The sequence below is a fragment of the Miscanthus floridulus genome, chromosome 18 (genome assembly GCF_019320115.1).
Source record: "Miscanthus floridulus cultivar M001 chromosome 18, ASM1932011v1, whole genome shotgun sequence".
Lineage (NCBI taxonomy): Eukaryota > Viridiplantae > Streptophyta > Magnoliopsida > Poales > Poaceae > Miscanthus > Miscanthus floridulus.
In genome coordinates, this window is record NC_089597.1 from 12719507 (window position 1) to 12735105 (window position 15599).

Below are 15599 nucleotides of genomic sequence, written 5' to 3' on the forward strand. Positions count from 1 at the left end.
TCGGCAAAGATAGGCACTCGGCAAAGAAATATGTTTGCCGAGTGTAATTGTCTGGCACTCGGCAAAAAAAAAATTCTCTTTTGACCTTGAAACTTTTTCTACTCTCAACATACAACATGTGGTATTCCATGTTAAAATTTGGTATATTTGTGGATCTTTTTGCTATACTTAATTAATTTATTGTATTTCTAGGAATTTTTTCGTATAAGTCAAATTTGAACTGTAAGTGATTCAAATAATAAAATAAAATGAGTAGAAAAATGATATTCATGTTATTGAGTCTAGTGTAAGGCGTCACCCAGGAAATGAAAAGAAATTTCGAACATTTTGTTCAGGAAACACGACCATGAACGTGTGACCAAATGGTTTTTAAATTCTAAAAAAAGTAAACGAAGTCTGAAAATCATGAGATTTGTCGTGATGTGATGATATCATACGTGGAAACTGTGGTAAAAAATTGAGAAGGTTTCGCACAATTTATCACGTACGATGTTTATAAACCGAAGCATCACAGAAGAAGAATCGTAGCGTTGAGAAGGAATCGGTAAGTTTTGAAGTCAAAGTGACGATCGAATTGGGGGTTGACTTCAAAACTTTTTGTATAGGCAATAGAGAACATAGATTGTTTTATGTGAAAATTTGGTAATTTTTTTGATCCGTTTGATAATTTTAATTTATTAAGTGCAATTATAGAAAACAAAGGGTTTGCCGAGTGTTTTCTTTTTTGCACTCGGCAAAAAAAATTCCTAAAAAAGGAGAAGAAAAAAATGGAAAAAAAAAACTTTGTCGAGTGCCTCCGATCTGGGACTCTCGGCAAACAAAAATATCTTACATAACCCCAGCGCCCCCTCCCCTTCTTCGTCCGCACCCAAACCCCAGCGCCCCCTCCCTTCTTCTTCCCCGGCACCCGGCCCCCAGCGCCCCTCCCCTCCCTACCACCGCCCCTCCCCTTCTTCTCCCCTTCTTCCCTGGCGCCGCCCCTTTTCGGCCTTCTTCTTCCCCGACGCCGCCCCTCCATGGCCTTCTTCTCCGGCGCTGCCCCTCCCTCTCCTAGATCCGGCCCTCCCTCTCCCGGATCGGCCGGTGGTGGCCGGATCTGGGCTTTGGTGGTGGCGGGCGGCGGGCGGCGTGGCGACTGGCTTTGTGGTGCTGCCGTGGTGGTGGTGGTCCCCGGCGCCGCCCCTCCCCGGCCTTCTTCCCCGGCGCCGCCCCTCCCTCCCCCGGATCTGGCCCTCCCTCTCTCATATCCGGCCGATGGAGGCCGGTGGCTATCGGATCTGGGCTCTGGTGGTGGCGGGCGGCGAGCGGCGTGCGGCGTGGTGGCGGGCTTCGTGGTGCTGGCGTGGTGGTGATGGTCCCCGACGCCGCCCCTCCCTGACCTTCTTCTTCCCCGGCGCCGCCCCTCCCTGGCCTTCTTCCCCGGCACCGTCCCTCCCTCTCTCGGATCCAGAGGTGTTGGAGCTACTACCACCATGGGTATGTATTCACTACTGGAGCTGCTTCCTCCACTGCTCCTGTTTTATTAACAGTAAGATGACCTCTTGGTTGCATTGTTGGGTTGTTCCAGCTGGTTTAGTAGTAGTAGCACCTCTAATTTGTTGTATGAAGAAATTGCACTGCCATTTTGATTCATGAAAAACACAAGTAGAACTATACCAACATAATTCACGATTAGTAGTGCATCAAATATTTCTTGAATATATATGAGCAATGAGCTGTCAGCTTGGTCCAAATGGGAGCTCTTCATTGTCTTTTATTAGTAACTTGACATCTTTGAAATCACAAGTAGAACTATACTAACATAATTTACTGTAATGTAAGAAATATACATGGATGGACCACTCAAATAATATCATTATATTTGAATTTGAGGGAGCAATGTAATAAGAAGATTTTACCGCAAAGTTAAAATACAATTTTAACTTGTTTGTTTTGTTACCTTGGTTGCTTTTAGGGTTAGATGATGTTATACATATAACTTTAAAGCTACATTTTAACCTTGCACATAACCTGGTATTTGGTGCATTGGATGTTAGGTGAGATGCTATGAAAACAGTATCTTGAATATCTTGCATATATCAACCTGATCAATCATTTTGATATGTGATATTTGCGGAGCTGAGATGATATGGAACCCCAGTCTCGTGCCATGCTGCTCTCCCCTTCCCTAACTATGCCTTGTGACTTTTTTGTTTTGTACTACTCTTGAGTGGCTGTGATAAATCAAGTTTCCATTAGAGAACTTCTGCACTTTAGCACCTTATGAGCTGGTACTTGGGATATTTTGTTCTGTTTGCTGCTTAACTAGGATGGCTTGTACCAGTATAAGCAACCAGTTCTGTGGCCAGTTCAATTCCCATTAGAGAGAGAGAATTAAATTAAGCTCCAGGTTAAATTAAGTTGCAGTTGTCATGCTGATAGTGGGTAAATCTAAGCCATTTCTCGAGTTCTTTTGCTCTAGGTGAAATATATGTAGTTCTTGTGCTTTTGACATATTGCTCTCTAATGGATCTGGAATGACCAATAGTTTCTTTTCTATTAGCTCAGTTTAATAGAGCTCTGTGATTTTTGCATTGCTATTTGTAGAAGAACATGACTTTTTTGCATGCAAATCATATATTTGTTGCCTTGGACCGTGAAACTTAGGTAATACTTTCAAATGTGAAATTTCTGGAGATGGTCACTATCTTGTGGTATTTCTTCTGTGAAATTTTGGTAATTATATACTTTCAAATGTGAAATTTCTGGAGATGGTCACTGTCTGCCTGTCATTTCTTTTGCACTTGTAGATTTGTAAGTTCTTCCTGTCTCTTGCAGCTGTACAGCTTTGTGAAGGATAGAAGTAATTATAGGCAGCATTTGTATTATGAAAACTTGAGTATGTGTAAGAACTAAGAAGCTTGTATGCTATGGCCACTGCTTTGGGCATGTTTGCTTGTTGCCTCCCAGGCAGAGAGCCGGCCTGTCATTAGTCTCTTAAATTTGTCATCTTCATTTCTATGTCCATGTGGTTATTATGAGAATTATGTTGCCAGGAGCATGATCTGCATGCAGATATGGTGTACTAAGAGTGTTTTGTATGGCAGCTATTAAACTGAAATATGCTGAGAATTTTTTTATCTTTGGAAAATAGGTTTGCCGAGTGTAATTCCCAAAAACACTCGGCAAACAATAATGGTATGATGAGAAAAAAATTATTTTTTTCTTTGGAAAATAGGTTTGCCGAGTGTAATTCCTAAAAACACTCGGCAAACAATAATCCTTTGCCAAGTGTATTTTGGAAAACACTCGGCAAACCACTTTTTTGCCGAGTGTCAAATTTGACATTTGGCAAATCATTTGCCGAGTGCGCGATAAAAAACACTCGGCAAATAGCCTTTGTCGAGTGCGCGATAAAAACACTCGGCAAATAGCTGTTTGCCGACACTGTAGATGCCGTATGCTGTTTGCCGAGTGTTACACTCGGCAAAGCCTTTGCCGAGTATTTTTTGGTCTTTGCGAGAGCTGTGGCATACGGCAAAGTCACTGTTTCCGGTAGTGAAACCTGCTAATCTTGTGGTCGCTCCGTTATCAGGCATCAAGTGCATCTGGGTAGCACCTCGTTGCATGTAGAGCAGACAGCAGCAGGACATCATTTCTATAGCCTGTACAATGAGTACCTGCATTAGTAGCTATATTACATCTCTGTGTGTCTGATGGAAGCTGTTGTGGCCCATCGTCCTGGTGCATGTTCCTTGGTTGCCTCGTTTGTGTGCTGCCAGAATTCTTGTCCGTAGGCGCAGTCTCCAGCGCCTGGGCAATGGTGGGGTAGCTGCCGGGCCTCCCGTCTTGGGCCACCTCCGCGCTGGTGCTGCCGGCGCTCGGGCGGAGAGGAGCCCCGCCTGCGGCGGCGGCGTCCCCATCTGCATCTGTCGTCGTCCCAGCGGTCGTCGACGTCATCAGCATCATCATCATGCCGATGACTAGGACAAGCCGTCCTCCCGGCTCCAGCTGCTGCTTGCTCGCCGGCGCCGCCATCGCCGCCGGCCGGCCGGGTGTGTACTGGATTTTCTAGCTAGCTAGCTGTGCGTCAGTGCGTGACTTTCTTCCCTGCTGCGGGCCGGCGGTGTGCTTGCTTAGCTAGTGGTACTACTCTTCTCGTGCACTACTTGGGGCCGCCTCACTCCGGGTGTATATTTATAGATAGAGGGTGCAGTGGCGTCGCGAGCTTATATTACAGTAGTGATTGATTAACTAGTAATTAATTACATGCAATGCATGCATATCGATTAATATTGGTGTGTCTCGACCATTGCATTAATATTGCATGCCGGCCTATATGTAGGGAAACCAATGCGTGCAACAATGTGACATGGATGGATGACGATGGATGGGTCGGTCACAATGCAACCAGCAGTGTCTCGAGATCGACCATGCGGCTTGATTGATGGATATATTCCTACAAGAAGAAGAACTAACCATGTCTTCCCATTCTGCCCAATGATAGAATAAAAAAGACAAGAACCTCTCGTTTTTGCAAAACATCCCTAAAAAGAGATAGAGAGAAGAAAGTATCCCTCTTTCTATAAGATTTAATGAAATTAATAAATCTTTAAATATAATTGCTATGCTTAGTTTGTGACTCGTTAATTACTTTTTTCTTTAGGGTCAAATTGAAAAAAAAATTGTCTGAACCCTACTAAAATAGGGGGGGGGGGGGGGGGGGGGGGGGGGGGACTTAGTAATGATGATAGAAAATTAACTAGCCTACAAATTAAACCAAACCTCTCTATGGATGCGACGAGATGGATCGGTCAGTACTATTTATTTGCAATGCCCGGCCGGCCGTCCTGCATCCATCAACATCGTCGACCCAGCCCCGGCCCAGTGCACGCGTAACTAATGGTAATTCGATCCATCTATCATGGGTATCCATGCATGATGGGTCACCATCTCTATATATATCTCTCGCTCCATTGTACTTGTGCATTATTGGCCTGCTGCGAGTTGGGCACGCCCGCAGTCACGTACTCTATGGAGTTGTGCATTATTGATCAAGAAATTGTATTTTAATTTGTTTGTTTTGAACAGCTCGAGAAGCTAAGGGTGGCAGTGGAAGTGGAGAGTAGCGCTGCCGGTGCCCACCTAAGCCATTTTGTTTGTGAGGACACAACGTGATCCATAAAGGTCTGAGGGGAGGGTCTTAGATTAGAATTAATAGGGATGGTAATAAGCTTTCTTTCTTTCTTTTCTTGAGGGCTGGTAACAAGCGATACCGTGTGATGTGATTACAGGCCGGGCCTATGAAACAAATTAACGTTTGTAACCGGACCTGTAATCAGATCACGGTGCTAATTAAAACACCAAACCAAACCGCACCGACCTATCCTATGGACGCATGTGATGGATGATGATATGTATATCGATCTGTGACGTATACGCGGCGGGCCGGTTATTATATATAATTAGTACAGATAATTAGTGTTAACCTTGGACGCACAAGCAGATACGGAGTATATATATTTTTTTGAGCATCTAATACGGAGTATATATTAGCTAGCTCAAATTAAAGTGGAGAAGATGTACTACACCTACTCTACTCCTGCCAGCATGCATGTCGATTATTCTATTAATTCATGCGACGGTGCATGCATGCATGCTGGCCTACGCATCCAAAATTTGTTATTTTTTTATGGATTAGTCTAGAATGATGTTGAATCTCAAGTTTTGCCACAAAGTACATTTATGGATGAATTATGGATGTGACAAATTATTTTACTTAAATTCTTTTGAAACTTCAAAGTACATGGTTTTTTTGACGAATTTTCACTATTTTCAAACATTAATTTGTGCTATTTTTATCCAACGTTTCTTTCGTTATAGTAGATGGATCACCATCTGTATATCTCGATCGCCCCGGTCATTTTGCGTTGGCAAGTTATTATTAAATTAGGCACAGTCTACGGTGTCACTATCTAGTTACGTACAACCACTACCCCACGTGTAGTCTATGTACACTTGTCGCACCCCATGAGCACTTTTGTACTTTTTTTTAACACATGGGGGAGTCTCTTGGATACTCTTAAGAAGAAATGTGAGGCGTCGCGCGGTAGCCAGCGCTCGAACCGCGGGCGGGCAGCCTGAGCCTGCTCAGGTGATCAACCGAGCCCCCGCTCGGTCCTCATGAGCGCAGTCTCCAGCGCCTGAGCAATGGTGGGGTAGCTTGCTAGTTGGGCACACACACGCTAGGTCATTCTCACGCGCGCATGTGATCTGGTCGATGCGATCAGTTACTAGCAGAAATATAAAACAAAATTTGCATGCCAGTCGATGCATTTGGGCAAAAAGCAGCTAGCTAGCCCACAATTAACCAACGTAACGTAACGAAACGAAAATTCACTGATGAGGACGTAGGTAGTTCGTTTTCCTACCAGCTCCAATCCTGCATGCCGCTCGTGGGTGGGTCCCGGCCGGCCAACACCTCCATCATCTCGACCATGTTCTTAAACTCAATCTCTCTCTCTCAATGCACCCTTGCCACCGCTGGCCCCCTGCCACGACGCGAAAAAACTATTTTCGTTACCGCTTGAACAAAGATGGTACAGGCGGTCCTTGTTTTGGACCGTCCCTATAAATTATTGCTAGCTGACTGTACAATCGCTTCTGAAAATCAATTTTTAGAGATGGACACTAAAAAAATATTGTCTGTAAAAATAAGATCATTTACTTATAAATCATTATATATAGAGGCGATTCGTGATATGCACGACTATGCACAAAATTTTGAAACCAGCATGCGGTAAATATTCCTGCTAGTGCAACCATTTATTTATTCCTCTCCCCTACTCTCCTTCTCTCTCTCTTATCTTCACAACACTCTCTCTCCTCCCTTCCCAACCTTATCATGTCCTAAGTCGCAAAAAAACTTATCACGTCCTGCGCCAGCGCGAGGCGGTGAGGTGGGTGGTGTTGCACGACGGTGGGACCAGCGAGGGTAGCGTGAGGCGGTGCAGCACGACGGTGGGGCGACACGAGGCGGCGGAGCGATGGCTGGGCGGCACGAGGCCACGGGGCAATGGTGGGGTAGCAGGACGTCCTGACAGTGTCAGCGAGGCTCCATTGTGCATTGACGTTTCATATATGTCATAATACTTGGAAAATAAGTCATAGGTTACTATTTATGACGCCAAGTTGACGAAAAAACAAATGTCAAAAGATGATCGTTTTTAATGGCAATTTTTGACGTTTAGGTGTTCATGTCATAACATTATAACATCTGATTTTATATCACAAGTTCTGGGACCCTCGCCACGTAAGCAGATGCCATATGTAGGATGGCTTGCTGACATGGCATACTCTAAACAAAATAAATTCAGCCTGTTTAAGCCCACATAGCAAGCAGGTTTATAATGGGCCAAGCCCATTTATTTGCGCTGTTTTGTGGCAAATTATTTTAGATTTTCTTTGGCCCATTCTTTTATCAGATCAGGCTAGCCCATGTTGGCCCATACAGTTTTGAACATTATTTTCAGCCCAATATTCAATGCACTCAATAATCAACCCATATATTACCATGAAAATTTGAATATATAAAAATACTACACCTACTAGCACAAGTTTCATCGTAGGTCACTGGCAGTGGATGCTTCCTCTGCTCGCAGAGGTCCTAGGTTCGAGTCTCCGTGGGCCCCCGGTTCGAGTTCCCATAGATGGATTTATTTACGACTTTTTGTGCCGGCGACTGGAACAAATATTTGCCCTATTCGTCATGGCTGAAAGTACTATTGGCTGATTTGTTGTGAGAGAAAAATATTGTTCGTTGACTGAAAAAATATGGCTTATAAGCCAAGTGAACAGGGCGATTATACAGAAGAAATAAACTACACCATAGAAAAAAAATCTTCTTGGTCTAATGGTTGTGGTTGCTACTTGTTGCCCGGGCGCCCTAGGTTTGAGTCCCCATAGCAGCACTTTTTCTGCTGCGACGTTTTTTTGCCAGAGACTAGAGTAAATTTTGTATATGGAGTCAGAAATAAACTACACCATACAACACAAGAATCATTGTAGTCCAGTTGATGTGGCTGATGCTTGTGACCGGGGCGCCCCATGTTTGAATCCCTGCAGCAGCATATTTTTTTTGCGACTTTTTGCGTTGGGCTGCAATGGGCCTGTCGGAGCTAGACTCAATACATAGAGAAAATAAAAAAAAACAAATAGTTAGGCCAAATACATACATGAGGAAAAAAAAGAAAAATATATAGGACCCACTCGATTAAGTTGTATGGGACCCATCTTGCCAAGTGGACCCATATGCCACCTTAGATAATAATGTTTAAAAAATTCACAATATCCATTCTACTAGCTTTATGACATTGGCAAATTAGTCGTTATGAGATGGCAAGTGTTGTCACAATATATCATTCTACTAGCTTTAAGACATTTTTTATGACATGCATTTATTAATGCACTAAGTTGAGCTGGCTCCTAAACAAATGTCATAAGCTAATCGATTTAATGACCTTTTGATTAGGTGTCATGCCATAATCGTCATAAAATGGCATATTTCTTGTAGCTCAATTGTTTCCATGATCTTAACGGTTACTTTGTATAGGTAAGATCCTTCTTTACATTTAACTCCTCATCCTTAAATTGACCTTCATGAACCTTATGTTCCATAGTAGGCTCTATCAACAACTCCAAAGCATTAGTGACCCTGCTCAGGTTAAGTTGAATTTTGTACATAAACCTTTAAATATTAGTGTCATCTGAGCTTCATTTACATATTCCCTTATGCTAAGAGCATCGGCATCGTCATTTATTTCTCCAAGCGATAGCACACTTCCACATCATAATCTTTGATCACTCCAACCCAATGTTGATGATCACTCAACCCCAACTTAGTGAAGATGTCCCTTAGATTCTTATGATACTCATAGATGTCACTCTTATGTCCAAGATTATGATGCCTCCAATGAACCTTTAACAGTGTCTTACCATTCCCATGAAATTCTGAATCTCACTTACATCCTTTGGTGGGTTCCAACTCAACACATCCTTAACTTTCTTGAGTTCTCCATAACTCCATCATCAGGGATAACCTATCCAAGTAGAGAACTTCCTTCCATCAAAACTTACTTGCCATGCTTGGTGTAATAGTGAGGTTTTCTAAGTCTCTAGAGAACTGACTATAGATGTACAAGATCTCCTTCCTAGGTCATCAATGCCAACTTGTCTTGGGTATGATAAACTCCCAGCTGATGATAGCTCGAATCATAGATCAATCTTGACGAATACATGAGCTCCTTGTAAATGATCCATCAAGTTACTAATCCTGAGCAAAGGATACTTACTCTTGATGCTATCTTCCTTGAGTGATATACCACTCTGGGTACCATCTTACTTATTAACCATATGATTAACTGATGCCTCCAAGTGAAGCACTAGAACGTATAAAACTTTCGTCTCCTATAACTTGGCTACCCCTCTTAAGAAAAGATCAACTAGGGGACACCAAAAAGTTGCTTGCATCTTTTTCCGGGTAAGTTAACTATCATAAAGACCTTCTGATATCCAAGAGAACTTGTGTGCAGGGTTGAAACAAGTAGCGTGAAATTTCCTCGCGAGATGGACAAGGCGGGCGGCGGGCGGTGCAAGGAGGTTGATGCACTCCCTAGCGTTGTCCGGTGAGGAACTTGTTTCGTTGTAGCAAAAGTGGATGTAATCCCGCGCTAGCTTTCGAGGAGGAAGACGGGTTCATTGCCCACAAATTAGCACGATGCTTCTTCGTTATTATATTTGCTCGTGCTACGTTTGTTGGTGATTGGGCCGTGGTACTACCACCGTACGTGTCATTAACGAGAGCATTGGAGGCGTCTGGAGTGGGTCACCACCCTACGTCGTCGATATGGAAGGAGAAGGGGTACATATCAGGACAGCTTGCATTCAGGATACCTATGAAATATGATGTAGGTTATGGGGTGCAGTGCTCATGGATTGGGGACGGCACCGGTAGCAGCCATTATTCAGCCAAGGAGCCCAAATTATGAGGTAGGTTAATGATGCATGCACAGTTGTGCTTAGCAACTATGAAGAGATTTTGGTTGTTGATCTGAATATGAGGGAATTAGGCATGCATTTTCCCTGTAAAAACAATTCATGTTCAGAAAAAAATTGAGAAAGCAACCAGGCCCCAATGAGAAGGTGTTGGGTCAGAATGTATTGTGTGAACCTGCAAATGTTTACTACTACATATACTAGATGGTACCCCGCGCGTTGCTGCAGAAATTAGTAGTGTCGCATATCTATTTTAACATTTGGTAAAACATAATATATTTTGTGATGCATATACAAACGTTGGTAGGAAATATGGAAGTTAAAATTGCAAGTACTAAACAATTCTAAAAGGTAGGTTACGAGGACAGTGATAGGAGGAAATGTTGGTAGGAAATATGGAAGTAATAAAATTGTAAGTACTAAACAATTCTAAAAGCCAGGTTATGAAGAGAGTCATAGGTGGAAAATTTGACCCAACATATGAAAAGAATTATGAGTACCATTAATAATACTTGGATTATTAATGGATATGAAACACACATCTGTCTTCACTGCCTCATCCATGGCCTTCGCGCCATAGTCCAGCCCACCCTGCCATGGATCATGCTGTCTCCACCGTGGATCTGTCGAGCAGGTTGCGCCAGCCATAAATCCAGCGGCACTCTTGTGGATCTGAGAGTTGGAGACCTTTATAGGTATGACAGAGTTGATCTGAACAAATGGAAAGGCCGAAAGGGTTGTCTTGGTCAGCGTCACCCTTCTGGCGGTGTTGATCAGGCCTGCCTTCCATGTCGGTATCCTAGCTGCTCCCGCATCGAACACCCGCTGCTCTTTTATCTGATCGACTTAGTCTTTGGAGAGATAAAGCAGCCCGATCGAGGTAATGGCATGGAAAGGGTGCGACTTGGCACGGGAACACCGTGCCGTGCAGCTTGGTGGCCAGCAATCGGCGTTGGCTCGTTCGCAGGCCCAGCCCTGGGGGGTGCAAGCAGGCCCGGCCCTGGGGGTGCAAGAGGAGCGGCCGAACTGGGCCCTTGAGGCCAGGGGGCCCAACCCCTAGTATATTAGTAGGTATAGTATATACTAGTATACACAGCCCAAAAAGCAAAGAAGCAAATAGGCCTAGCGTTGAGACGTGAGTTTGATTCAGCTTCCGCACAAGGTGACATCGTGCGTGTGCCCTTGTGACGCGGCCGCGCGGCCGTGACTTGCCGACTTCTTGCCTTCCTGCGCGAGGCCGAGGCTGCGAGCGATCGGAGTGGCCATCGGCGACGACGATCCTGTGGGAGTGTGCCGTGCCTGCATCTCTGTTCGATTGTTCCTGCCTTGATCTGCTCGGCAGGGTTGTCTTGGTAGGTACGAAACTGCTCTTGTCTCAATGTCTCCAATCTTTATTCTCGACTAATTTAGGTTTCGGATTCAGGAACCCCATATGATGCAGCGATCATGTTAAATTTAGTATGGCGTAATTTTATTTAATAATTTCTTACTACTTTTCTAAACTTACAGTGAACTCATGCTGCCCAAAAGAATGCAAAAAATCATAAAATCATTGAGCAATACTCGTTGGGAGAGTTGCATCAAAAGTTTTCGAGCAATTAGATATCAAGCTCCTCAACTAAGGTCAGCTTTGTTGTGGCTAAGTGAGGATGGAGATACTGAACCAAAGGATAGAAGTTATGCAAAAAATTTATATGACGTGCTTGGCAGCTTTGAGTTCATACTTGGTATGGTTATTTGGCATGACATTTTATACTCTGTAAATATTGTCAGTAAGAAGTTGCCGTCACCATCCATGTGCATTGATTCTACCTTGCAGCATATAGAAGGTATGGTAAATTACTTTCAGAACTATAGAAATACTGTGTTTGCTGATAGTGTGGTTACTGCCACAGAAATTACACTTGAAATGGGAGTAGAGCCATCCTTTCCAGTAAAGCGTCGTTCTATTAGGAAGAAATAGTTTGATGAAACTGAATGCAATGAAGCTATTTTGCAAACTGAGAATGATTTTGAAGCTTTTTATTTTTTGGTTATGGTTGATATGGCAATTAGTTCATTGAAAAGCAGATTTAAAGAACTCCAGTCATTCAATGAAAAATTTGGATTTCTAATGAATTCAACATCCTTGAAGGCATTGGATGGTGTTGCTCTAAAAGACCATTGCACTAAATTTGCAAAAAAAATCTCTTCTGGTGGTTCGTCGGATGTTGATGTAAATGATATGATTTCTGAGTTAGCTGTTATGCAGTCTACTCTGCCAAATAAGCCAATGTCTGCTATGGAGATTTTTGAGTTTGTCACAGAAGCAGATTGTTATCCTAATGTTTCCATTGCTTATCGAATCCTATTCACTATGCCTGTGACTGTAGCCTCAGCTGAAAGAACCTTTTCAAAGCTGAAACTATTGAAGAATTATTTGAGATCCGTAATGTCCCAAGAAAGATTAAATGGTTTGACAACTTTATGCATCGAGAAGAAATTGTTAGATGAAATTGATATTGAGGCCATCATCAATGACTTCGCAGCAGCAAATGTTCGAAGAAATTTTTAAGGTAAGATAAGATGTATGACTTGTTTCATAAGAATTTTTTTATGCATTACACTTGTTAGAATTGTCATTATATTATTAGAATTGTATTAAAGGGCCCATCGCTTATAGCTTCGCTCCAGGTCTGTAATTTGACAGGGCCGGGCCTCCTCGTTCGTGCGGCCAGAAGAGAGAATCAAGCAAGCATGTCAGTGTTTAGGCCTCATACTCCATCCTCCCGATTTTCCCAGGGGACTTGCTAGAGCCCGCACGTCTGATCTAGGCGCTAGCGTCCGCACACTGCCCGCACAGGGAGCGAGTGAGCACCTAGCGTGTCGGGCTCACGAGCGAGCGCACCAGCAGTGGGTCCGCGCTGCCCTGGACATTGCTCGTGCCGCCCCGAACGTCGCCCACGCCGCCCAAACATCGTCCGCGCCGGCGGCCGCTTTCCACGCACATTTCATTATATTGCAACACCCGATCTACTTTTAAAACATCCAGATGTAACAGTTGCAACATACAAAAGAAGACAGATAAAACATTTGAAACAAGCGTCTAAAACACTTGCGAAAACGCCTAAAAACATTTGAAAAAACACAGCATTGTCGGCGGCCATGGCCTACCTCGTGGGGAAGTGCGATGGCGTAGGCCTTCCCTTCCGTCCAACGACGCGAGGTGGATGGGGGCGCAGGCATCGACATAGGCCTCCCCAGGCGCAGGCGCAGGCGCAGGCGTCCCCTGCCTCCCCTTTTGCGACGGGCGAGGTAGAAGGGGGCGCGGTGCTGGATGGTGGTGTGGCGCGGGCGCGCGGAACAGCGAGGGAAGGGGTCGGGTGCCTCGCCGGAAGGAGCGGCGCGGGAAGGGCCGGCCACGCGAGAGACACCGGAGGAGGCACTTCATGCTAGGGAGGGAGCGAGGGAAGAGAGCGCCCTGCTGCGGGACCTTGCGGTGGCGGGGTCGACCGGAGGTGCGGTGCGCTAAGGGGCTTGGAGCAGCTGAGGAGGACACCAGAGCCCGAGTAGGGAATTCTTCCTTTTTTATATAGAGGTTGCTTCGCTGCGTAGGAGAGAGGCAGGACTGGGAGCCGCGTTCGTCGGGGAGCGTTTCGGTTTGTTTTCCAACAGTGTCCTTTTAAGGCATGACCCATTCTGATTTTCTTGATTACTCGTGATATTTTTTCTAAAATGTTCCTGTTGTTATTCATTGATCTACGCTTGTTTAAGATGGTACTAAAATACAGCATCTGAATAAGTTCATCTTTCTATATGCTAGAACAGGTTTTTTTTATTTTTTGGCAATTTGCTTAAGTTATTTGATCCGGCACAATAGGATTGCCTGAATGCGACTTTGCTTAGTCATGTTTCTTATATTACTCATTATTAAACTATATTGATAGAAAGTGGAAAGATTGGATTTTATGATATACTAACGCACATGCCCGTTCATATATTTTTGAATCGGAGTATGTATTGTTACGGGACACGCATTGCGTGTCACAGGGTAGCCTACACGCGGTAGCTCCACGCTATAGCTCGTGGGTGTGGCATAGTTGAATTCCATATTTGTCTCCCTCTATTCTTTCTTCCATCGTTGTTCTCGTCTGGCACTATTTTTGTTCTCACATGTGTGAAAGGATAGATTGTCTATTATTGGAGATATATGCCGCGCTGTTTGTTTGGGTGATAATACATGTTTCAGTTTCCCCGATGACGTGGGTGATAAAACAAAACGTTTAACTGATGTTTAAGCATGCTTTCTTTATATTCTGGTCCTAATATACCGATGTATCCACCGTGATAGATTCGGACCCCAGATTCTTGTTTTGTCTAGACGTGATATGCGTTGTTTGGAAGTTTATTAATCTTCTATGACTTGAAATTGGTTTTAGTTTTGGTTTTGGTTTCGGACAATTTTACTTTTTGCCCGATGTGGTTGTCGACCGGTACAGTCTCATCCACTCGCCACCGCCCTCACAAAAAAAAACACTGTATCGCCCCGTGCGATCATGACGCCGCACGGGGATGGGTCCCATGCGAAGCCGTCTACGGTGAGCGGCCCCGTGCGGCAGCGTCCCTGCATGCACGGCAACTTGCGCTCGCACACTGATAGTGGCTCCTTGTACCAGAGTTGGACGGGCAGGTCCCGGAGTGGCGTAGACTCTCGTTGGTGAACGGGTCGACGAGGCGGGACGGGTGCCTGAAAGATGGCATGGTCCGTGGCAAGCACCTCCCCGCCGTACGGGGATGGCAGGACGTGGCATCCGGCCTGTGATCGGGCGCAGCTAGACGCCGTCGCGCATGCGATCCTCGATGAGGGAGAAGACCATGTACCCATGACGTGATGGAATGGGAACACGACGCGCGGGAGGGTCATCTCCTTGTCCTCCGCCTTGGATCCACCATCACCTCAGCGGCGGCCATACGTGAACTCGACGATGCATATGATGATGATGATGATAATGATTCGTCGTCTCTATCGGGGAGAGACGAAGGAGGGCAGAGCTGAAACCAGCTTACAAGCCCCCAATGCAGGCTCATCGTCGTGGCACGGCGGTGCCATTATCACCGATGGTGAGAATCCGCAGGCGAATCAGGTGACAATCTTGTCAACATGTTTTTTTTCAGAAACATCTTGTCAACATGCTGGGTGTTGTCGTTGCGTGCATATTGACAGCCCAACTCGTGCGTGCCCATGGTCGCGTCGTGAGTAAGGAGGGGATCATTGTTTGTCATGTCATAATAACATATCAATTAGGATTGTTTGCATATACCGAACACAATCAGAACTACTTCCTAATAAATCTTCTGATCATGACTTTTTTTTATAGGTTGATCATGAGTTTTTGTTGTACGTGAATTTGTTTCCGTCGCTGCTAGTACTTGTTCGTACATGACCCGGGCACCCGGCCGGCCGGTCTCGTCGGATCCGCAAGGTTACATTTTTTTTTTTTGTTGAAAGTGAGCTTGCAATCAGAGATACATGTATAGGAAACCAACTTGTGTCATGGTTGTTAAAAAAAATTTGCTCTTTAATATAT

At 44.6% G+C, this 15599-nt stretch overlaps 1 protein-coding gene across 1 annotated transcript; it reads left to right on the forward strand.

The window, feature by feature from the left end:
* Positions 1–12076: 12076 nt before the first annotated feature.
* LOC136523306 (uncharacterized) lies at positions 12077–12586 on the forward strand. Its single transcript, XM_066517028.1, has one exon. The coding sequence runs from the start codon at positions 12077–12079 to the stop codon at positions 12584–12586; it is 510 nt and encodes a 169-aa protein (XP_066373125.1).
* Positions 12587–15599: the final 3013 nt, after the last annotated feature.

Coding starts and splice junctions, on each gene's coding strand:
- LOC136523306 (XM_066517028.1), top strand. CDS start 12,077: ATGGCAATTAGTTCATTGAAAAGCAGATTTAAAGAACTCCAGTCATTC.